Source organism: Arvicanthis niloticus, chromosome 5, assembly GCF_011762505.2.
Source record: "Arvicanthis niloticus isolate mArvNil1 chromosome 5, mArvNil1.pat.X, whole genome shotgun sequence".
NCBI classification, from domain to species: domain Eukaryota; kingdom Metazoa; phylum Chordata; class Mammalia; order Rodentia; family Muridae; genus Arvicanthis; species Arvicanthis niloticus.
This window is the reverse complement of record NC_047662.1, coordinates 34789915-34813340: the sequence shown is the minus strand read 5'-3', so window position 1 is coordinate 34813340 and position 23426 is coordinate 34789915. Positions and strand designations below refer to the sequence as shown.

Genomic DNA, 23426 nt, shown 5'->3' with positions numbered 1-23426 from the left:
TTTCCAGGGTCAGCAGGACCTCTGCCTGTGCCCCACGGACATGGAACAGGATCTGTCTTTGAATGCTCACCATCCACTCACAGGCGTGTCTTTTCCCCACAAGGCTGAGACCATTCCCACGTCTCCCAGATCTCTCTCCTTCTCACCCCCATCCCATTGTTGTGATTACTTCCCTCAAACCACTTACCACAATGCCAGTAGATGGGCTGAGGTCCAGCTCAATAACAAAACGATACTGCCAAGCCAGGAAGGTGACTCGAGTGGATGGCACAAGAAGAAATGGCCTTGGGACCACTGGCTCATCTGGCTGCCATCCAGGGGGCAAAACACTAAGGACTTCCAATTCCTGCTCGGACTGAAGCTGACAAGATAGAAGAGAAAAGCAAGGGCTGTGGGCAGGGGAGATGATGGCCCAGTAGTTCAGAAAGCTTGTGCTCTCAGAAAGTCCTCAGAATCGACTAACCTGGGCTCACAGAGACCGAACCAACAATCAGGAAGCCTGTATGGGTATGAGTTAAGCTCTCTGTATATACGCTATAGGTGTGTAGCCTGGTCTTCTGGTGGGTCTTCTAAGTGGGGGCAGGGGCTGTCTCTGACTCATGTTGCTGCTCTTGGGACCCTTTTCCTTCTACTGGGCTGCCTTGTCCAGCCTTAATATGAGGGTTTGTGCCTGGTCTTATTGTAACTTGTTTGACCACGTTTGGTTGATGTCCCTGGGAGGCCTGCTTTTTTCTGAAGGGAAATAGAGGAGGAATGGCTCTGGGTGAGAAGGGAGGCTTGAGGGAGGAACTCGGAGGAGAGGAAGGCAGGGAAACTGCAGTCAAGATGTAATATAAAAATAGATTTTTAAAAAATTAGAAAAGGAGAAAGCAAGCAAGCTTGAGCTCTCAAAGAGGCCCCGGTGTCAGGAGGCTCACAGCCACCTTTCACTCCAGCTCCAGAGCATCCATACCCTCTTCTGACCACAACACACACTCACACACGTGTGATATACACTCACGCAGACACAGTAAGAAAAAGTTAAAAGAAAGTTGAGCAGAGGTCTCTTTCTTCTCTGAATCCCAATTTGGCCATGTACTGTGACTTGGCCATTTAGCTGTGACTGCAGAGAAAGCACTTAAATTCTTTAAGCCTCATTGTCCTCACCTGTAAAATGAACACAATCCCAGAACTGCCTAGAACTGCCTTTTACATCCAAAATGACCCTCCACTAGCCCCACTGTCAATCAACCAACCACACACCCTTTGCCTCACTAGCTAAAAAACAATGAACAAGGGCTAGAGAGATGGCTGAGTGGTTAAGGGCACATATTGCTCTTCCTGAGGACCTGAGTTCGATTCCCAGCATCCATATCAGACAGCTTACAACTGCCTATAACCCCAGCTGCAGGGAGAATTGACACATTAATGTGCACATATGCCCCCTTCCTCCATGCACACACATAATTAAAATAATAAAAGATAATAGTAATAAAAAGAATAAACTTTCCTTAAGGAAACACTTTGCAGGCAAACCCATTACCCCTCCCAGACTTAGAGCCTTAAAAGAGAGGTCACGAGGTCACTAGGACATACCAGAAGCTCTTGGGGTGTGGCCTGAACAGTTTGATGCAGATGATTAAGGAACCAAGCCAGGCGAACATTTCGAGAGATTCGGTAATCTTTCTTCATTAACAGAAACACCTGCCCAGCTTCTTCCACCTGATGAGAGACAAAAGAAAAAAAAAAAAAAAAAGAGAGGTTCTGAGTTCCCGGTATACACACATCCCATACAAGGAAGCTGCCACGGAGCCCACAGCGAGGGAAAAGGCAGCAGAGGGGAAGTCTACCCTTGCTATTACAGAAAGTGGTCCCATCACAGACCCTCTTGTAGAAGAAGGGAACTTACCTCTTAGTGCATATTTCCACACACACTATGTGAGTTTCTCCTGCAAACCACAAGCTCCCTAAGGTAGGAAAGGTGCTTTCTCTTGTTTCTGTGCCCTTGTGCTTGGCAAACTGATTTGTATGAGACCTAGTAAGTCTCCAGTTTGCTATGTGAGCATTTGCCAGTTATTGCCTCAGCCTTGCCCACAGCAGACACTGAAGAAACCTTCGCTGAGTAAATTTAAGATTCCAGAAGGAATGAGGCCTCCTAGGTGGTCTCAAATCCAGCTCCTGAGGGGCACAGTCTCCACTCACATACCTGTCAACGTCAGCAGCATCTTTACTTTCCTACTATACAAACCCCTTTCAATGGTGACTCGGGCATACTCTCTGTGCACACAAGAAGAAGCCTGTCATTTTATCAATGTGGTAAATCTTAACAGGCTTGGTGTCTTGGTCAGCAGCCTTTTTGATTCCTCCCCCCCCCCCCAAGGTTTTTCTACCCCCTCCCAAGCCTGTACCCCCAGCAGAGCAACTTGCCTACCATTCACAAAAACTGAATAATCACCCTATTGTATCACTACAAACCGAATAAGCATGTGGTTTTACGACAGCAAGAGACAAAGTAACCTGATCGTGTTTAAGGTCTTAGGAGGATGGGATGAAGATCCAGCAGAACTTGCTAAGATGGATGACCCAGATGGGGGCAGAAACCGGCAGCTGTGGTACTGAAAGCCCACTGGAGCAGTAGAGCATTGAACTGCACCATGTATGGCTTCCATTTCTTTACCTTTCTCTTGCTTTCAAAGCTGTTTTGAATGACTGCCTTTTCCAAGGCCCAACTGATGTCTGGTTCACCTGTCAGTTCTTATGGAATCCATCTTGAAACCAGGAATGTTTGCCTAGCTTTCTCGTAAAACTTCCTTTTATCTGACTCTTTGATGGGACCATTTCCAAAACCTCCTAAGTTGTCTTACATTTAAGACACACTTCATCAGATCCAGAAGGCTGGCTTAATATAATTTAAGCAGGTAGAATGTTTTTTAAAGAGGGTTCCAAGAACCAGCTGCATCAGAATCACCTGAGCTGTTTATTAAAATGCATATTTGACTCCTGGGTACCATCAGAGTCCAACTAAGAGCTGAGAGAGCCCAAGAATCTACATTTTAACTAGGCCCCCTGGGGACTTTTCCATATTACTGATTGAGAAATGTTTTAATTAGTTGTTTCATGGCATTCACATTCACATGGAGCTTCCAGTCTTCAATTCCAACCTCCCTTGAGTCTGATGTGCCTACTTTTTGAAGCAGTCTGATAAACAAGACAAAGCAGGCTCTTGGAGTCAGAGGCCTGGATTCTGGTGTGTTCTACTGTATGCTATGCATGTAATCTTGCAGGTTAACAAATTGTTTTCCAGGCTTCAATCTCTTTATTGTAATAGCTAGATAAGGATATCTCGGTAAGGACACTCCAATTAAAGAGGTGAGAAAGTACAGTGGTGTAGGAAGGCTATCATCACTGGTTATAATAGTCACTGAGGCCTACATACATTTACGTCAAGATGGATAAAGAGATTGCCAGGCACTGTGTTACTTCCCTCCCTCCACCTCCACCCCCGAAGTTTGTTCCTGCTTCAAGACCAAGGACCAAATTATTCTCTGAGCTTTTTCTAAATTATGTGTTTTCCCACAAAATAGCATCAATACCTCTCTCCCCCAACTATCTGAAGCCTCTCACTATTATGAACCTTAACCTCTGGCAGAACCTCGAGCTGAGCCTTCTCTTTCCCAGTCTTAACCCCCTCACCCATCACTATGGTAAAAGCAGGCACACGAGTGTTAAAGGAAACTTGGGTGAAATACTGGCTCTGCGAGTTTTTTCATTCCTGAACAGGGATAACAAGAGTGACTATTTCCTGAGGATCGAATCTGTATTTAGATACTTAGAGAACTTAAACTTCCTGTGTTCCACCTAACTGCTCACAGAAGGTTAAATGCCCCATTAAATGTTACACTTCCTCACTTGCTTCTCTGCAACACCTATTATAAGCTTATGTTCATTTAGTCCACAGAGCTAAGGAGTCTGCGTCTTATCTTCTGCCTCCACCCTAACCCTCAGCACAACTCTGGCTCCAGAGCAGCACTTGCTTCTCTCTTTTAGGAGCCTAACCTCTCTAAACATCACTTTTTCTTCTTGGTATTTCTTCTTAATATACCCGATTTATTCATAGGGTAGAATGTGTGTGGTTTATCACATCTCCCCTACACACAGGTGTGTGTACCCATACATGATACATATATATGCACTTTGTGTGTGTGTACACATAGTACACACACATGTTATAGTGCACATGTGCAGGTCAGAGGACACCTTGTAGTTCTAGAGCTAGATCACCTACTTGGGAGTTCAAGTGCTAACACTAGCTACACAACTAGGCTTCTTTTAAATCTGCACCTCAGTTTCCTGAAAGGGGGATGATAATGGTGTTTACCTTACAGGGTTGAACGAACTGGTAACAGTAAAGAGCTCACAATGGTGGCTGGCATGCAGTAAGAATTCAACAAGTAGCCATTACTATTTGTATCGTTACACACATCCATCACCCTTCCCTCCTACAGGGCTATCCCTCTGGGGTCCTGGATATTCCAGCCAAATCCAAGGTTTTGGTTCCTCTTCGGATCCTCTAGTTCGGTTAGGATGAGTAGTCCAAAGGTATCTTTGCCTGGCATGACACCTCACCTGCTCTTGACTTCAGTTGTCTGCTCCCCACATAAGAACAAATACTGCCAGATTCCCTGCTGGAGTCACAGTGTCAAAACATACATATAGGGTTCTTTGCGGGGGGGGGGGGGGGGGGTGCCTCATCTGCCTTTTCTGACTTAACTTGTGATCCCCAAGCCACATCACAGAACAAATATTTTTATAAAGAAGGAAACAAGGCCTGCCCAGAGTTAAGACTGCCCAGAGGGTTGCAGTGCTTTGCCAAAAGCACGAACGCTAGAGCGAAATCAACTCATGCCATTGATTGCATTCCAGCTGATGAGATACAAAAACCCCTGCAGTGTCGGTTAGCTTTGGCTTGGCGCAATGAAAATCCCAACTAATAACCAAAACACGAGTTTTATCAGCACCACTATCTCTAAGTCTGCGGGTGGGCGACGAGGATCAGGATGGCATCTGAGTAAACAAAACAGCAACGGCCTCCTCGAAGCTCCGGAGGGTGAAGGCTACCACATGCCTGCCCTCGGGCCTCGGCCCCGCGCCCACCCATCCCTCACCTCTGGCTCGGGGCGCTCCGAGGCCATCACACAGCCCTCCCGCGCCGGCCCGGGCCAGAGAGGTTGCTCCACTCCTGACCTCTGACCCAGGTAGTTCGGTACCCGGCAGGAACCGGAAGTCGTTGGGATGGTCTCGTTTTGAGTTTTCTGATTGGTGAGCGCAGCTGGCGAGAAACCGGAAGAGGAAGTGGCTGCGCCACCCGGGCCGCGGCAATGCAGGTGAGAAGCGGGTTGGGCCTTTTAACCGCTGGCCGGAGGGTGGGCGGGCTGAGGACACCGGGGAGTTTGGGCTGTGAGCCGAGGGCAGAGGCCTCGGCTGTTTGAGGAAAGGCAGCGGATCAAGAGAGAGCGAGGGAAGGCGCGGGGATTGAGGCAGCTGACGTGAGAAGGTCGGAAGCCCAGGGAGGAAAGGCGGACTAGATTGAGTGTGGGAAAGGGTCGAGTTGGCATTTGGGAAGGCTCGAGAAAGTAGTGGGCTTCCCCACACCTCGATCTAGTCTGTTGGACACAGGTGTAATAACCCTTCAGAAGGCTGAAGGGATTGTGGGCCTCCAAGGATAAAAGCTAAGCTGTTTGTAATCCGAAGCTGTGGGTGGAACCCAGTGTCCAACCCCCTCAGTCACTGAGTCGGGTTTGCAAATCAGCTTTGCATCATTCTTGCCTGCTTGTACCCAGTTGCTAAGGGCGGAGAAGTGGAGTAAATAGTCCACAGATAGTCAAACGGAAACCCTCTGCCGGCTCAGTGTTTAAAATTGCCTAGCACTCAGCAACAATGTGCCGGTTTCCTCGCCTTTGTCTTTCATTACTCACTTTGTTTGTTGCATCTGATAATCCTACACTGTTTATGGGTCACCTGAGTTTACGAAAGAGACACTGGAATATTGGCACAGAGACACACGTTGACTCTCTAAAACACCAAATGCTGTGGATAAACGGCCAGTTGGGTGGGGTACCGGGGAGGGGATTGCAGAGTTGGGATGCAGAGAAAGAAAGCCTTACACAGAGGCAGTGTGTGAGATTCTCCAGATTGTGTTGTTGACAGTAGCTACACTCACAAGTCAGAGGATGACCAGAGGTACCATGATATAATGGACTTCAAGAATTATTTATGGCTTTGTGTGTAGCTAGCACCCCTGCTATCATGGCAAACCTTTCTGAGGTGTACTGAACTTCCTGAAAAAAATGTGGCAGTGCCAACATCACAGAGTGACACAAGAGGGATTCTCCATCCACCCAAGGAGAGCAGCATCACAATAACAGTAAGCAGTAGTGTGGTAGGCAGACTATATCTATTTTCCAGAAAAGGGCCCTACAAAGGAGATTGTGCTGAAACTTGAGCATGTTTTTGTTAACCCTACTGCAGATCTAAGAGAATGTTACCTATTGGGAGAGGCAAGGGTTTTTGAGCTGGGAGGAGAAGAGAATGGAATTGAAAAAAATAAAGTGCTAAGTGAGTTCTAAGCCAATTTTGTTACAAAGTCAATAAAATCATGAGGTCACAAGCCAAAGGAAATTAGGTCTGGTGCAATGTTCTTCTTGAAGGACGACAGTGTAGGAGGATTATAGAGGAATCAATTTGTAGGAGGACTTGAGGCCAGGTGAACAGGTTGAAAGGTCTAAGGGTTGATGCCATCTGTAACCCAAATAGTGAGATAGAAAACAATTTAGCTTTTCTGTATGTGTCGCAGTCACTTGTATCTGAGTAACTAAACATACTATTGATGCAGAGGGAGGAGAAGCAGCTTGAGGCATCATTAGATGCCCTGCTGAATCAAGTGGCCGATCTGAAGAATTCACTGGGGAGTTTCATTTACAAGCTGGAAAACGAGTATGACCGGCTGACCTGGTAAGGAGTGCCAGGACAAGCTGGGGAGGGATCCACGGGTGGTGGGGCCAAGCCCCCTGGCTGACACGATATCTTCAACGATATAACTATTTATCAATGTGCAAATATCCTTTTTGATTTGGAAAGAACTAGGTTGCCCAACATTGAAAAGTATAGTTTGGCTTAAGGCTCCATGGCAAGGAACTAAAAAATGGCCAGATCCCCAACCTAGGCTGTTTCTAGGTTTTAATTCTTACACTTTGACTTCCTTGGTGAGGAGGCATTTCCTCAATGGAAGGCCATTATAGCTACATTTATGCTTTCACACATGGCTGAATCTGAGGTCCAACCTTCTGGAATGATAGAGTCTGTTACTACATTAGGGAGGAGACTTTCCCCACTTACCCCAGTGTAACCACAGTTCCTGTCTCCACTGCTCCCAAACCCATTCAAACAATGGGTTGCCTTTTTTTTTCTATGTCTATGTCAAAAGTTTAAAGTGTGTTTCTCTTTCCCAATTTCATCTCTGTTGGCAAATCTGGTTCTTGCCTCTGCTAGTCATAGGGCTGCTAGTCTTCTGGGGGTGAGTCTGAGTGTTGCAGCATTAGGAACTTTAGAGATTACTTTGTAGGGAAAAGTAATTCTGATGACTTCTTCCCACCTCCAGGCCCTCTGTCCTAGACAGCTTTGCATTGCTGTCTGGGCAGTTGAACACTCTCAACAAGGTCTTAAAGCATGAGAAGACACCACTGTTCCGTAACCAGGTCATCATCCCTCTGGTGCTGTCCCCAGACCGAGATGAAGACCTCATGGTAAGATGCAGTTGTTGACTGGATCCTCTGTGTGGCAATGAAAAGTGAGGGCTGCTGGCTGGAAGACTTGCTATTTTATCCATCTGGAGACAGGAAGTGAAAACCAAGGCCTATTGCCACCAAGTCCATGACCTTTCTTTTCCAACATCTGTGTCAGGCAAAAAGAAAAAGTCTGCCCTGCTTCCCTGTGACTTTGTCTGTTCCAGTCTTTAAAATATGGGATTGGGAATTTAGCTCAGTGGTAGAACAAACACAAAGTCCTGGGACCCCAGAATAGGGGTGAAGGTGGAGATTCACAAAAGACCAAAACAAAACAGCTACAAAAAGACAGTTTCAGTGTGGCAGTGGAGGGTGGAATTTAGTTTGCCCTAGTTCTGATAGAGTGAGGAGAGTGTCACAGAAAGCTACATCTCTGCTTCGGGTTGTGTTGTCTCTGAAAATGCATTTTCTGATGGAAGGGAAGTGGGGTTAGAATCTGCTTACCTGGATAGCACAACAGAATCGATCCAATCACCCCAATCTTTGTTACAGCGTCAAACTGAAGGACGAGTGCCTGTTTTCAGCCATGAAGTTGTCCCTGACCATTTGAGGACCAAGCCTGACCCTGAAGTTGAAGAGCAGGAGAAGCAGCTGACCACAGATGCTGCCAGAATTGGTGCTGATGCAGCTCAGGTTGGACTGAGTCACTGCTCTGCTACCTCATCCTCATCCTTCCTAAGAAGCAAGACTTTACCAAGGCTGTGTAGTAGGGGTGTGGGGTTGCTCACAGCTAGGCTGCCTCTGGAAGAGCACAAGGAAGATGCTTCCCCAGAATCATTACTAATCACTAAATTAATTCATGTATGTTACAGAAGCAGATCCAGAGCTTGAATAAAATGTGCTCAAACCTTTTAGAGAAAATCAGCAAAGAAGAACGAGAATCAGAGAGTGGAGGTAAGGGGGGATGTGGCAGCACAGAAGGGGAGCTGTCTGTATAAGATCACTGAATAGCAATGATGGTCTGCCTAATAGTGAAGTAAGGGCATAAGAATGAACTGCTGGGACTGGCAAGATGGCTCAGTGGGCAAAGGCACTTGTCTGGCCTAAGTTTGATCCCTGGGATGGACCTACATGGTGGACGTGAGAACCAATAAGTTGTCCTCTGACCACCAACACAAAATAAGTAAAAGGGATTTTTAAAAAGAAGAGTCTGCTCCTCTCCTGAGCAGAGGCAGCTACCCTCTTGTGCCTCTCCCAGTAAGTCTCTAGTGGGAGGTTTGTTGTGCCATGTGACTTTGTGGTATTCCTTGGCTTCTAACCACTAGAATACCTTTCCTCTCAGAGCCGTAACACATTGGTGCCATGACTTGTATAGGCTCTCATGGTGCCTCTGCTCCCCCTTGGGGTCTGAGCCACACTTGGGGGAAGTGGGAACAAGGTAGGGGAAGAAGAATGAACTGGTAAGAAAAGGGTCTGTATCCTCTTAGTATTGCATGTCTAAGACTATCCCTAAAGCACATAGAGGAAATAGACCAAGTGAAAGTTTTAGATAGGTTTGGGGACTATTAGCTCTTTGATGGGGCTGGGGGAGTCTAGATGTTGCTACAGTCAGAACTATAGTGGCTTTAGTCCAGAGCTGGACACACACTTGAAGGGTCTTGCTTTTTTTTTTTTTTCAGGTCTCCGGCCAAACAAGCAGACTTTCAACCCTGCAGACACCAATGCCTTAGTGGCAGCTGTTGCCTTTGGGAAGGGGCTGTCTAATTGGCGACCTTCAGGTAGCAGTGGTCCTGGCCAACCCGGCCAACCAGGAGCTGGTACAATCCTCGCAGGAGCCTCAGGATTACAGCAAGTTCAGATGCCAGGTGCTCCAAACCAGCAGCAGCCAATGCTCAGTGGAGTCCAGATGGCTCAGGCAGGTCAACCAGGTAAGGTGACATGGACTGACTGCATAGGAATGTAGGAATGAGCTACATCATCTAAGCCTCCTTCACCCTTACCCTCCCCTAAGACCTGGAAATGTGCCGCCTTTGCATTGTCACCCCCAAAACAGTTCAAAGCTCTGCAACAGGTACCAGAGCATCAAGAAGGACCTTGAGTAACAGAAGCTGGGTTACTGTTTACTTCCATCTCAGACTATTATTTCACCTGTCCTGTTTATTCTGGGTGTTAGCGTGTGTCTCTTAGGTTAGAGAGACGAGTGGCCAGTCCTTAACCAAGACCATTTGGTAGATAATCACGAATTAACAAGCTGGCAGTTCTCCAGTCCTTTATGGATCTTTTTCTGCACCCTGTCCCCTGGCCTTGGCTTCCTGCCTTCTCTCATGTTCATTTTATTTACTGTGAGAGCAATCTGATGGGATTCACAGAGGCAGCGGCAAAGCTCTGTGGGCAGGCTATCTAGGGAGAGGGACAACTGAGAACACAAAACTCTTTCCCTGTGATGTTAAACAGGGGACTCGTGATTTACCTGTCTTTTCTGGAAGTAGATGAGCAGAAGACCATTCCAGGGGAGAGGGCTGTTCAGACCCCTCCTCTTTTCTTTCAGATAATCCCCTTCTCCCTAGATATCTTTAGTCAGGGAACTGACTGAAGAGCCACAACCTGGAATCTCTGTCATCCAGAGTCAGAGGCCACGAGGTTCTGAGAAGAGACAACAAGAAGGAATTTGAGAGGCTGCATTTCTGATTTATTGTGAAAGTTTACCTTGCTTCAGACATCTTTCTTTCTGTCATTTTTAGGGAAAATGCCAAGTGGAATAAAAACCAACATCAAGTCAGCTTCAATGCACCCCTACCAGCGGTGAGTGTGGACGGCAGCCTCCACTCTCAGGTGATCTGTGCTGAGTTGAGCAATGGAATTATCTTTTGCTCAAGGCTTATTTAGATGGGTACAATAAAAGGAACACAGGCTTTCAGCAAGAGACAGACCTCAGCTCCACTGTGACTAGCCATGAGAACTTGGGAAAGTGACCTAATGTTTCTCATTTGTAAATGGTGATAATACCTACCTCATAGGGTTGTTGTGAGGATTAAAATGAGAAGATGAGTGTAAAACACTTAGCACAGTATACAAAATACTGGGTCTTGAATAAATGATAGTTTCCTACCTTTCGACCCTGCCATTCCTTGTCCTACACGCAGAACTTACCGTGATTTGGTTCAACTCCATGACAACGGTGATCTAATGGGCACAGGATCAAGTAATCCAGGAACCATGGTGGCCTGTATGTCTTTGGGGCATACTGTCTCCACAGGCCTTCCTGTCCAGGTTCCGTCCTGCTGGCCCTAAAAGCTCCAGGTGAGGGAAGAGGTTTTTGGTGGACACTGTCCACTTTCAGGTCTGATGAAAACAGCTCAGCTTTTCCTGGGAAATAGGTAAAAGTGCCCATCTTTTATCCTTCTGCGCTTCTGAAGATGTCCAGAGACCAGTAGGTAGATCTCTTAAGAAGGGTCCCTGTCAGGCAACAGCACAAATAAAATCATCTTCCTCCTTTGAGGGCAGTTGTGTTTCACACTGACATGGGTTGGGGTTCATTTGTCCACACAGTAACTACTCCCTCTTTCTGTCCTCTTCCCTCTCACTAAGCGTGTGGCTCAGATAAGATCTGGATTGAAAGTGGGAAGGCCAACAGCCCCATTCATTTTGCCTGCTTTTGTAGAGTTGACGAACAGTGGGTTTTTGGACAGCCAGCCATGTTGCCTTTCTCAGCGTTCTTTTCTGGACAAGGGCAGGGATTGAGTCAGCAGAAGTGGGCCAAAGGGTTTCTTTGTTCAATAAAGATATTTAAATTATGTTCACTGGCTCAGGGTTGTCTGACTGAAGTTTATAAGCTATCTACAAGGCAGTTGTAATTTGTTCTCCTTAAAGTATTCCCTTAGCTTTAATTTTCTTTAATTTAAAAACCCTAAGACTTCCAGCTGCACTGTTTGTGTTCTCTTGTGTTACACACTAGAGCTTTGGCCTTTGGTCTGTCAGACAGCATTCTACCAGGCTGTGGCAGCAAAGGCCTGGAAAAGTGGTCCTCTGGTGCTGGTCTGTGAAGACATGAATGGTGTTGACAGAGCTAGCTAATTGACCACAGCACACCGCACCAAGGGAGTCCTGTCATGTGCTCTGAGGCAGTGCCAAACCTTTCCCCCACTTCAATAGGTTAGCCCATCAGCCCATCCAGGTGTTTATCTTCTCATCTCTTTCCTTCCCACTAAATGTCAAAGCTACCTGGGGTATTATGTAGAGCTCTAGCTGGACTTCTTCAGACTTTCCATATTGTCAGGTGACTGCTCTTGACTCCACCTGTTACCAATCCCAAGAGTCTTTGCTGTCCCAGCTGAATTGACTTCATTCCTACCATACTATTGAAATGGGCTTCCTGTCCTCCAAGAACAGGAATATCTTCCTGCTGCATTCAGGCCCTCACCTACATCCTGTGCCTGTAAGCAAACACTGCAGTGGTGGGAGGCACCCACACCTCTCAGTTGCTCTGGTAGTTGTCATTTCTGCCACCTCCTCCCTCTAGAACTTTAGCATACAAATCTGTCGTCTCCCACTTTGGGGCCCATATACCAGTTGGCCCCACGATGGAAAGAAAATCTGGAACCCCTACTGCTTAGAGTATGTGGTGGAGTTGTATGTGGAGGTGCCCGTGGAAAACAGAACTGCTTACTTGCTCGGCTTTGGGTCTGTAAGAAGATGGCCTGCACTGCTCCAGCATTGCTGTTTCTGACCATCTTCTGCTGGGGACTGTACTTTCTACTACATTCAGGACCCTTGGAAAAGGGGATTGGATGGACAAAGGTCTTTTCAATTGTCTCTCAGGCTTGTTTCTGGCATGGAGAAAGCAGCAGGTGTGAAACTTTGAGTGGTTCATCCCACTGAAGGAGGAAGCTTATGGCATCACTGTCAATCCAACAGAGGTTGCCCAAGACCTCTTCCCTCTAGTGCTGTCCTGAGGCTGAGACTCAGTCATCACTGATTGCCCTGGTCACCTTGTTCTTTTTCTTCCTCCACTGTGAATTGCTGCCCTACTTAGCTGGCTCATAACACTTAACTGTACTTTTTGGGGACAACAGCTAAGATAGGTAGGTTGTCGCCAAATGTTCCTTGAACCTCTGTGGAGTGCCAGCACTGGGTCCAGGCTAGAGGGGATGCGATTGCTCACCTCTTACTCTGCTGCTAAAAGGAAGAAGCTGAACTCTGCAGGAATGCCCCAATGTGAGGCTGAGCCCGATTCCACCCCCTCCACACCTCCCCCAAGCAGCTGGAAACAACCTCCCCCTTTGTCTGAGTTTCTTGTACAGAATAATCCTCCTTCTGGACAATGTATTCTCTGTGTCCTGTGGACACAGGAGCCGTGTGAGCCGATCCCAGCACTAGGCAGGACGGAGGCTGAGTCCTTCCAAATGCCCACTCTGGTCAGCTCCTGATGAATGTCCAGTGTAGCTACTAAGGGTTGGACATTTTTTCCTATGTTCTCCAGATCTGAGTGGCAGGAGAGCCTTTTGTGGTTTAGCCCTGGCCAGTTGGATGAGCAGGAGTTGTAGTTTCTTTTCTGGTCTGCCCCGAGTGCTTAAGCACCAGCTCACAGAAGTTTGATGTGATTCTTTCTACAGGGGCCACTGCTTGGAAAATGGTAGGAGCGGGAAGTGACTTGTCTGGCAAGCCATGGTGCTCTATCATGTCACGTGGACATCAATGTGTAACTCTGCTCCACTGGACAAACTTCTTTCTTTAGCAATATGCCTCTCTTGTTCCTGACTCCCTGAGGCAGAGCCTGGGTCCCTCTAATGTGGTCTCTTGTTTAGAGTCACCTGCGTTCAGAATGTGACCTGGGTACATATACTTCCCAGGAGGCATGCCGTGGACCACAGCTCTTGAATTCCTTGGTCCTCCCTTATATCTGAATGACCCCAGTGATCTTTCTACTGGGAAGTCTAACACTGACTCTGAGGCTTTCTTTTCTGCTTTCTTTTCTTTATTGCATAGCTCTATTACTTGAATAGGCTAGGTCTCCTAAATACCTGAAACCCCTAAGAGCTCCTTCTAACCTCCTCAGTCATGAGCTTCATCTGGACGATGTCACTAGCACTGTGTGCTATCTTTCATGTCATCCTCGTGAAGATAAAGCAAAGAGGTGCCGAGGTGGCTTTGGATTGATTAGACGTCAAAAAACCTTCTACTCACAAACATCTGTCTCCTCTGGACAAAATTCTCTAGACAGTATGGAAAGATTGTTTTCAGTCCAGAAAATTACTCCTTGTATAATTCTGATATCCCTGCCTATTTGGCCCATAATTCCCATAGGTTCTGGATGTCCAGACCCAGTCATTTCTTCCCTACATACCTATTTTCTAGTTTCCCTGGGACTAATCTAGGCTAGGCATATGGAAGCATCCTGTACTATTTCTCTTATATGTTCCCAGCTACAGCCCCGCCCCGGGTTAGAGTAGCTTTACATACTGAACTAAATACAACACCCCGAGTGGCTCCCTCTTTACTTCCTCTCTGCTGCTACTGTTGCTCTCCCCATAAGTCCCTAGTGTCTGGTCCTTCAGATTGCTGTGTTTTGATCACACCCCTCATGGGGGGGGGGGGGCATCTTTTATTCTTTATGCTAATTTCTCTGGAATACACTGTCTTCATAGTCTGGTTAATAATGTTTTAAGAGTCTTCCAGCCGGGCGGTGGTGGCACACGCCTTTAATCCCAGCACTTGGGAGGCAGAGGCAGGCGGATTTCTGAGTTCGAGGCCAGCCTGGTCTACAGAGTGAGTTCCAGGACAGCCAGGGTTATACAGAGAAACCCTGTCTCGAAAAACCAAAAAAAAAAAGAGAGAGAGAGAGAGAGAGAGAGAGAGAGAGAGAGAGAGAGAGTCTTCCATAGTAGAAACCTTTCTTGGCTCTTATGTCCTTTCTCTGGCTCTGTTCTTGTTACTTACCCTATCCATAACACTCATCAACACTGACCATCTGTCAAGTCTCTTGCCCTGCATTGGCTTCTACAGCAACCTTCCTGCTCTCCCACCTCACTGGCTATTTCTTCTCAGCTCCTTTTGGACTTCTGAACTTTTGCCACCTTGGTTGCTGTTACTCTCGACTCTCAGCTTGTCTATTTCCCTGTCTTAAGCTACCTGCCTTCTATATGACCACCATTTTTTGTGTACAACTCAAACACGTTTTGTTTTCAACCCAGATCTCTGCTGAATTATAGGTTGTTGTTTGGATATCTCTGTTTTGTTTGACTCACAGTTACCACAGGTTCCAGCTGTCCAAATCCAGTTATTCTCTCTTCACACTTGTTCTTCCTCTAGTTTTCCTGGGTATTAATTACCTAAGCCCCGTAGTTTAAGGTGTGGGAGAATATCGCTCCCCTCTAACCAGTGTAACACTAAGTTCTGTCAGTTTGTCTCCTCAACACGGAATCTGTCTGCTCTCAGATGAACTTCTGAACTTGCTCTCAAGTGACAATATTATTCACACAGACTCCCTGCCTCTACACCTGGAAACTGCTACCAGAAGTCTGCTAGATCTTTCAAGACGACAGAACTGATCCAATTACTCCCTAGCTCAAAATCTCTGGACAGTTCACTACCTGTATTTCTGGGAGGTTGGTAGGGACGGTATTTCAGGCATAAAAGCTATAGGATAAAATCATTCTGGTATTTTCATTTTACTTGAGGGTAATTTAAAATGAAATGCAAATCCAGCATGTGTGTGTGTGTGTAAGAGAAGGGGGGCTAAGAACTGAGACAGATGCAGTAGGAATTGAGTCCAGAGCTTCTGTGTATGATAGGCAGGTGTTTTCTATGAAGCCCAGAGCTTCTATTCCTGATAGGCAGGTGTTCTGTACAGAGCTCCAGTCCCATCTTGCTTTTCACTTTCATTTTGAAGCAGGGTCACACTAAGTTGCCCAGGATGCCCTTCAATTTACAGCTCAGGCTCCAGCTTTGAACTTGGGATTCTCCTGCCTCAACCTCCCAATAACCTGGGATTACCAATCTGTGCTAGCAGGTCCAGATACATAGCCATTATTAGGAGGAAAAAGATTTCAAGGACATATGGACTAAAGGGCTTCAGACTCAGCTGGCAGACTAACTGGGGCTATTTTAAAAGTAGCTCTCATTTTGTGGAAAGGCAAGTAAGATTCCTTGACCTAGTTGCCTGCCTTCTGGCTTATCTACTATATATTGATTTGCTACCTACCTTGTTGAGGACCACTCTGCCCCATGTTGGGGGTCAAAATGTCCCGGACTGCTCTGCTGCTCTGCTCCACGGGTCAGGGTCTAGCAAGAGAGAGAGTAGGGGGAAGAAGGGGAAGAGACATGAATAGAGACAAGCCAGAGGGTCTGTAGTCAAGTGTCATTTACTGTCTCCCATAGACTATATTCACACCTCCTATTGACACTATTACAAGGACATCCTGAGTATTTATAAGCACAAGCAGGAGAACACAGGTGAAGACATTTTACCATGTGCACCATGCAGCTGGGGGCACTAAACAGCAAAACAAGCTATGTGGTACAAACAAGATGTTTGTCAGAATGTGCTCAGCTGTTGTAGGCTGTTGAAAAACAAGTCTCTATCAGGGTATATGGTTCAAGATGGCTGCTAAGTTGATAGCTGCTTTCTGCTAAAAGTCGGCTCCCAACACTACCTAATTCCAAAAGCCATATAAACTTTGTAGTGTAACCAGTTCTTTTGAGCCTCCATTTTTTCTACTATGTCTTATCATTCTGTCTGATAGTTAACCATAGTTCTTTTGGGAGAGAGAATTAAACCAGTCTATAACTCTAGGCAATCCTCCTGCCTGAGCCTCCTAATCACCAGGCCAAACTCCCAGTCAACCTTTTTTTTTTTTTTTTTTATTTTTCGAGACAGGGTTTCTCTGTGTAGCCCCGGCTGTCCTGGAACTCACTCTGTAGACCAGGCTGGCCTTGAACTCAGAAATCCACCTGCCTCTGCCTCCCGAGTGCTGGGATTAAAGGCGTGCGCCACCATCGCCCGGCCCCAGTCAACTTTTTTAAAAAGATGTATTTATGTATATGAGTGCTCTGGCTGCATCATCATGATGCACAGAGGGCATCGGACCTGTTACAGGTGGTTCTGAGCCACCATGTGGCTGCTGGAAATGGAACTCAGGACCTCTGCAAGAGCAATCAGTGCTCTTAACCATTGAGCCATCCCTCCAGCCTCCAAATCAACTTTTAAAACTAGGCTCCTCTGTCACTTCTCTGTAAGGCCTTCCAGTATCCTGGCCTGTTCACAACTCAATGCCACTGCCATCTGGAAAGGTCAGTTACCTCCTCCCTTATGCTCCACCTCTACTGTGTACAAATGTCTTCTAGCTCCTCCTGCACTTTATTGTCCTTCCAGCTCAAGCACCTTGAACTGTCAGAGTTTGAGCTATGTGGTCTTTGGTATCCCATAGCATGTGGCCGTCATAAACACCACCTACGGAAGTGTTGTTATTATTTCTATTATGATTTCATTTTTGTAGTGGTAGTATGAAGTAACTGAGTTGCTTAGTAGTCCATGCCAATAATTATAGCACACAGGAGGCAGAGGCAGGAGGATTGCTGCAAGTTCTTGGCAGCCAGGGCTACACAGCAAGACTGTCTTAAACAAACAAATAAGAATTACAAACACACACACACACACACACACACACACACACACACACACACACGTAGTGTCATCCTGCATGGATTTAAATCCTAGCCTAGCTGCTTACTAGCTATATGATGTTGGAACATCAAAATATTTGTGCCCCATTTCCTTTTTCCTGTCGATATTCTAGAGGGTTGTTCAAAACAGTGCCTGACAGTAGGGTAACCTCGGTCCATCTTAGCTATCCCCAGCTAGAAATCTGTTCCCAGTAGTTACTTGAATAAATGATAGACCATTTCCTCAAAGAGGCCATAAACTCTTCCTCCTCCTGCCACTCCCCTGTGCTTATGCCTCAGAGCTGCTCTTAGAGGTGCCCGGTGTATGGGTTTTATTCCCAGAACCTCCCTAGCAACAGTACAGAGCTAGATATACTGTGAGTTAGTTTTGTATCAAGTTTTGTGGCATGTTTCCCTCTTAGCTGTTGCCTATGCACTCTCTTAAACCACAGTTTGGTCTTAAATTGTATCAGGAATATGCTCCTTCACCTAAGAGTTTCTTTTTCATTGTTTCTAAATGGTGTCTCTTCTTTGTCTGAACCAATTAACAACTAAGCTTCATAGTCTTCTACCCCTAAAGAGGGCTCACCACTCCTCGGATTCCCTTCTAGCAGCTGTGATAAACCCTTGCCTCAATACTCTGTGCTTAGAAAGCACAAGTTGGGCTGGAGTGAATTACTGTATATCAGAACCAAAGCTCTGTAGTCAGGTGTTTGCCTCTTCCTTCATAGTTCATTCAGACATTGGCTCCTGCATCTTCAGCCAATCTCCGCACTTTGCTGTAAATGCTGTCAGTTGCAGCCAGCAGGCCATTGGGTAGGTGCTGCCCCATGGCTTCAGTGCTGTCCACTCAGAATGCCATCCTCCTTCCTGCCTCTAGTTTTTGTGCACTCAATGAACAATTCATCTTTGCAGTCCAAGTGTTGCTGGTCCTGAAAAATTTTTAGTGTGTCCTCCCTGGACACTTGACATAATTCTATTAGGGCAATTTTTGTTTTCATTGGAGTTTATTCTTTATAGGTTAAAATTGTAGCCTAGACACTTCCCTTTGTATAACCTTAGACACATTATTTCACTGTCAAGCACCTCACTTGCCACCTCCATAATAAGACACTTATTTCAAAGGATAATTTCAGCCAAGCACATGTAAGTTTAACCCTTTAAGTAGATAGAACGTTCTATAGGATACAGTTCAAGTTTCTTACAAGTACACACAAGGTCCTTAAGGCAAATAGCACTCAAACGCTATTATTCTCCTATTCTGTCTCCTAAGAAGTCAGTTTACCTAATTAGACCGTTTTGATTGCAACATTGTAACTAAGCTAGTTTAAGAGAGAGAGAGAAGGATGGGAGACAGTTCAGTGATAAAGTGGGCAGAGTGCTAGCTGTGCATGCAGGAGGATCTGAGTTTGGATTTCTAACATCCACAGCCGCATGTCATATCAAAGTTGAGGGGCAGACACAGGAAGGTCCCTGGATCTTGCTAATCGGGCAGTTTAGTCATTCAGTGAGCTCCAGGTTCATTGAGATGCCCTTCTCAAAAAGGAAGGTGAGGGCTTGGTGGTTAAAAGCACTTGTTGCTTTTGCAGAGGAGCTGGGATGGATTCCTGGTACCCACATAGCATCTCACAACTAACTCTAGTCCTCAGAGGTACACATTCATGTGGAAGCAAAACACTCATACACACACACACACACACACACACGCGCGCGCGCACACACACACACACAGAGAGAGTCAAAAAATTGTTAAAAAATTTTAAAAGCCATAGGAGAAGACCTCAGACATTAACCTCTTGCTTCCACATGTGCACCTGTAGGACCATGCACCCACACATGTGCATACACGTGTACACACACAAACCCACAAAAGAAAAGAAAGGAGACCCACCTGTCCTTGGGCTGTATGTAGTTTTTAGATGCCTTAGGGCCTCCAAGTTTGTACCCTTCCTGTTCCATTCTGCTTCATTAGGATTCATCCCATGAAGAACTCTTGGTTTACTGAATTAAATGCTATTAGGAGCTTGGATTTGGGGTGTTTGTGGGAGAAGGAATAGGAATAGTTGGGGAGAAATACCTTGAGAGAAGTGAAAGCAGGGACAGCCCCAAACTAGAGCTGCCACTGCATGCTTTGTGCAGTGCCACCTCTACAGATCCTCAGGCCTCATCCTTCTGAATTTACAGCACTCAGTTTCTGGATTCAGACTGCCTGAGATGTGTGCCTTCTCTCCTCAGCCTTGGAACATCCCAAACTGCATTCATGTTCTTCATCCTCCACCCATGTTACAGAGAGCCTCGGTTCTCACTGTTCTCTCCACTTCTAACCTAGGCAGACCTCCCTGCTCTGCAGGGATTTCACTCTTATCGAGCTTGTGGGTTCAGTTCCTCAATTTGTCATCCTGCTCTGGTCTGGTTTTCTTTCCCTTTCACCTCCAAGGCCTTCCATGTAGCTTCCCTGTAGATCCCAAACCATCCCATTATGTCCACTCTCCAAACCTAAGCATCACTAGGACCCAGGAGTGTTCATATATACCCATAGTTTTAGCACTCAGGATGCTGAGGCAGGAAAAGAGAGAATTCCAGGCTAGTTTGAGCTATAAAGTGAAATCCTACCTTTTTTTTTGGGGGGGGGGGGCATCACTATTAAGATGCCTCAGTTGGTAAAGTACTTGCTACTCAAACAGAACTTGGGGTTGATTGCTAGCACCAATGGGAAAGATAGGTACTGACAATTTCCACATTCCCCCCTCCCTTCACCTTTCCCTACCCCTCTCTCTCCTTTATAAAGAAACAAAATAAAACAAAAACCCTAAACCCAACTCTCTGATGAATACTACCACCTTGCTTGGTTCCTAGGGTGTGGAGCCATCTTCTGTGTCCAGGAAGCCTGCCTGATGCCTGCCATCAGTTTGCCAGACTTTTATCAGTTTCTAAACCTCTCATCTTGCCTCCACTGCTGCTGAAGAGAAATAGTCTCCTTTATCAACACCCTAAATGTCAACCCAACTACTGACAGACTTTTCATTTCTACACATCTCAGCCTGTGAGGTGTTTTCCTTAGCCAAAGCCAATCTATGTGTGTGTTTCTGGTGGGTCCCATTGTCTTTCCATACAGCCTATAAACAAGTCCCAGCCCTTTCCTGTTAAAAACAACCATTAGTAGCAATTTAGAAGTGAGAGGCAGGCAATGAGTCTAAAAGCTCCCCCAGGTGATTCCTGTGTGCATTCAGGGCCAAAAATTCTAAAGAGGCTGGGTATGGTCACACATGCCTGTAATCTAAACACTGAGGAGATAGAGGCAGGAGGATCTGGAATTTGAGAGTAGCCTGGGCTGCAATAGTGAGATCTTGTTTCAAAATGCCCACCCCCACCATACATACATACACACACACATGGATGAGTATACAGCAGGGTTGGGGGAGGCTGGGGTAGCTCTCTGAGCTGGAGCCACACCAAACTACTTAAGAGTTTCCAACACCTGTCTCATCTTTTGCTTCTAGGCCATTACATTGCCTCTGTGTCTTAAAGGCCTCTCCCTGGCGGCTAGAAAGTGTTTCTGAGTGTCAGGTATCATTTCTGAGAAGCCTTTAAGAACAAACCCTCACCTCTGAATAAGCTCCCCATTCCCCAGAGCTTTCATAGGGAAATTCACCCACATGCGACTGTGTGTCCATCTATGTGTATGTCTGCTCTCCTGGGCTGGGTGCTTTGAAGAATCCATAGCTGTGGAGATGTCGTTTGGCAGACTTGGGCTGTATCAGATATTGGAAGATGCTTTCTGTCAGGACCAAGCAGACTTGGGCTGTATCAGATATTGGAAGATGCTTTCTGTCAGGACCAAGCAGACTTGGGCTGTATCAGATATTGGAAGATGCTTTCTGTCAGGACCAAGTTAAGAATAGTCTTTGGGTTTGTTCACTCAAGTAGTCAGCCAACATTTATTAAGGCCTTGCCACAGTCATCCTCAGTGTGGCTCAGATGAATATGCACATACTTGACACTTCCTGTTTGACTAGGACAGTGTCGTCATCTTCCCAGTGTGCTTTCACAAGGGCTATGTATGCCCAAGTCTCTCTGTAGGACTTTCAGAGCCGTTTAGATATGTGCTCATTGTTTGGGAAAGATTTAAAGGAGTACTCGTTAAATCATATACAAACAAGTTCTTTGCGTGATGGCCTGATTCTCCCCTTGGCTGTTAATATTGAGACAGAGACTGCTAAGCACTTTACATGGTACTTTACTTTACCTTCACAATGATTCTATAAGCTACGGATTATTTGTTCTCTATATGTATGATCACATACATATTAACTGGAACGATTAAGCTCAGAATTTCAGAGTCAGGTGTGGCCTTAGAGCTGTTCGAATACACATGAAAGACATCAGGACCTCGATAAATATTGGTTAATTCAGTAAACACTATTCTCAAGGGAAATATAAAGATGTACTGTTCTCTCTGCTTAACTCCAGGTCTTAGTTTCTCCTTTCCTTCCATTGTCCTATTTATTTTTAACATCAAATCAGCAAACATGTATAGGGTCAACTGAATGACAGATAATGGACTCAATTATGGAGTTAAGAGATATGACTAAAATATGAACTTTTCCTGCTGAAAGGATGGTGAAGTTGGGAAAGGTGCAGAAAATACGATAGTTAGTCAAGCAGGAATGGTTTACATCGTGGAGATATGACTGTATCTTATGTTGAGCCAAGGGCAAGGCTTGAGTGTCAGAGGCAGCCCCCTAGATGAATATGTTCGTATGTAAATTTGTGAACATTCATCTAACAAGTCTTAATCACACATGCAAAACACCATTCCAAACGCTCTATTGAGAGCTTTTGGATTCATCCCAGAGGTTCACTGGAGAGACAGATGCTGGCATTTGATGGCTAAAGTTAGGGCCATGGCTTGAGAATGACAGGGAGAGCAGGGAAATTGGGGGCCTAGTGTACAGTGATACAGAAGCTGGGTTTGGAAATAAATTCTTTGCTGTGTCTTGTCAAGAGTAGTTGCTAAAAGGTAATCTAAGGAATGCTCAAACTGTACTCTGGATTTCATCTCTTACCAATGCCTCGGTAGCCACATCCACCAATGATGAACCTAGTATCCTTCCAAGCCACTGCCTCTTTTAAATTCCTCAACTCTCTGCATACTTACATCATCCTGTTGTCCAAGCTGTGATTGAATCATTATAGGAAAGACAGATTTCATGTCATCCAATAGTTGGACTCTCTGGTGCTGGGGGTGGTGGTGATGAATTGACAGTTAACTACTCCTCCCCCCTGCAGCGTTGTCTGGCTTTCCCAACCCCATCTGTTACCTCTTCAGACCCAACTGTTTTCTCTCACCTGATCTCTCTAGTATCTCGTACCTGGACTATAAGTTATGTAGGTGCAGGGCGCAGAGCTTAATGTGGTTTTGCACACTGTAGATGGCCAGTAAATGTCTGCCAAATGAGATGAGCAGCCTCAAAATTCGTGTTTTCTTCTGCTTCTAGAATAAAAGTCAGACTGCCTCATCTGGCCTCCATACTACACTAAACCGCAGCCAATTTCACTTGCTACCCCCACCCCTTTCACTACCTTGAGGGCCAGTTTAAGACAGTGATTCACATTTCTTGCCTGGGGCCACTTGTATTCTCCCATCTCCGTTCCAGGAAATCCTCTCCGAGGCTCTTAATGCTAGGACTCATCCAAGTTTATAGGCTCTGAGAAGCATGGTGGTGGCCGGCTGCTGCCTCCTGCTAAAGCCTCCCGCCACCCCAGTCAGCCCTTAGTAGGCACAGCTGGCCCTCCTCTTGCTGGAAAAGCCTTGAGTGAATGGTTGAACCCTGGAAATTTCCCGTAATAAGCTGCGACTGTCACAAAGCAAACAGGAGATCAGTGGGTCCTCATGCTGGACTAGACAGAGGACCACGAATGGGGCCATGCAGGCTGAACGTCAAGAAGAAGCTGGGTGTGGGCCAAGCCATAGTCATCGGCGGGACAGGCTGAGAGATGCGAAGG

The 23426-nt window shown here is 46.1% G+C and overlaps 2 protein-coding genes across 6 annotated transcripts in view; one reads left to right on the top strand and one right to left on the bottom strand.

Annotated features, from left to right (window-relative positions):
• The window catches only part of Szt2 (SZT2 subunit of KICSTOR complex), a 44572-nt gene extending 39291 nt beyond the window's left edge, over nucleotides 1-5281 (bottom strand). The window contains exons 1-3 of the mRNA XM_034503986.2: nucleotides 5145-5281; nucleotides 1576-1701; nucleotides 188-361 (exon numbers count right to left, since the gene is read on the bottom strand). Of these exons, the coding sequence (XP_034359877.1) occupies nucleotides 188-361; nucleotides 1576-1701; nucleotides 5145-5171 (327 nt within the window). The 5' untranslated portion in view covers nucleotides 5172-5281. The remainder of the gene's footprint in view (nucleotides 1-187; nucleotides 362-1575; nucleotides 1702-5144) is intronic.
• On the top strand, nucleotides 5278-23422 carry Med8 (mediator complex subunit 8). 5 transcript variants are annotated; one of them, XM_076934338.1, is made up of 8 exons: nucleotides 5278-5363; nucleotides 6872-6990; nucleotides 7637-7781; nucleotides 8313-8453; nucleotides 8633-8714; nucleotides 9440-9688; nucleotides 10502-10562; nucleotides 23078-23422. In XM_076934338.1, the coding sequence occupies exons 1-8, from the start codon at nucleotides 5358-5360 to the stop codon at nucleotides 23130-23132; spliced, it is 858 nt and encodes a 285-aa protein (XP_076790453.1). In that variant the 5' UTR covers nucleotides 5278-5357; the 3' UTR covers nucleotides 23133-23422. The 5 variants fall into 5 exon arrangements, with proteins under 5 accessions (XP_076790453.1, XP_076790452.1, XP_076790454.1 ...); XM_076934337.1 differs by lacking the exon at nucleotides 23078-23422 and adding an exon at nucleotides 20277-21052; XM_076934339.1 differs by lacking the exon at nucleotides 23078-23422 and adding an exon at nucleotides 13373-16377 and having other exon boundaries at nucleotides 5279-5363.
• The last annotated feature ends 4 nt before the right edge of the window (nucleotides 23423-23426 follow it).

Coding starts and splice junctions, on each gene's coding strand:
- Med8 (XM_076934337.1), top strand. Junction 6,991..7,636: donor GAGTATGACCGGCTGACCTG/GTAAGGAGTGCC, acceptor TCCCACCTCCAG/GCCCTCTGTCCTAGACAGCT. Junction 10,563..20,276: donor TCAATGCACCCCTACCAGCG/GTGAGTGTGGAC, acceptor CTTGGTTCCTAG/GGTGTGGAGCCATCTTCTGT.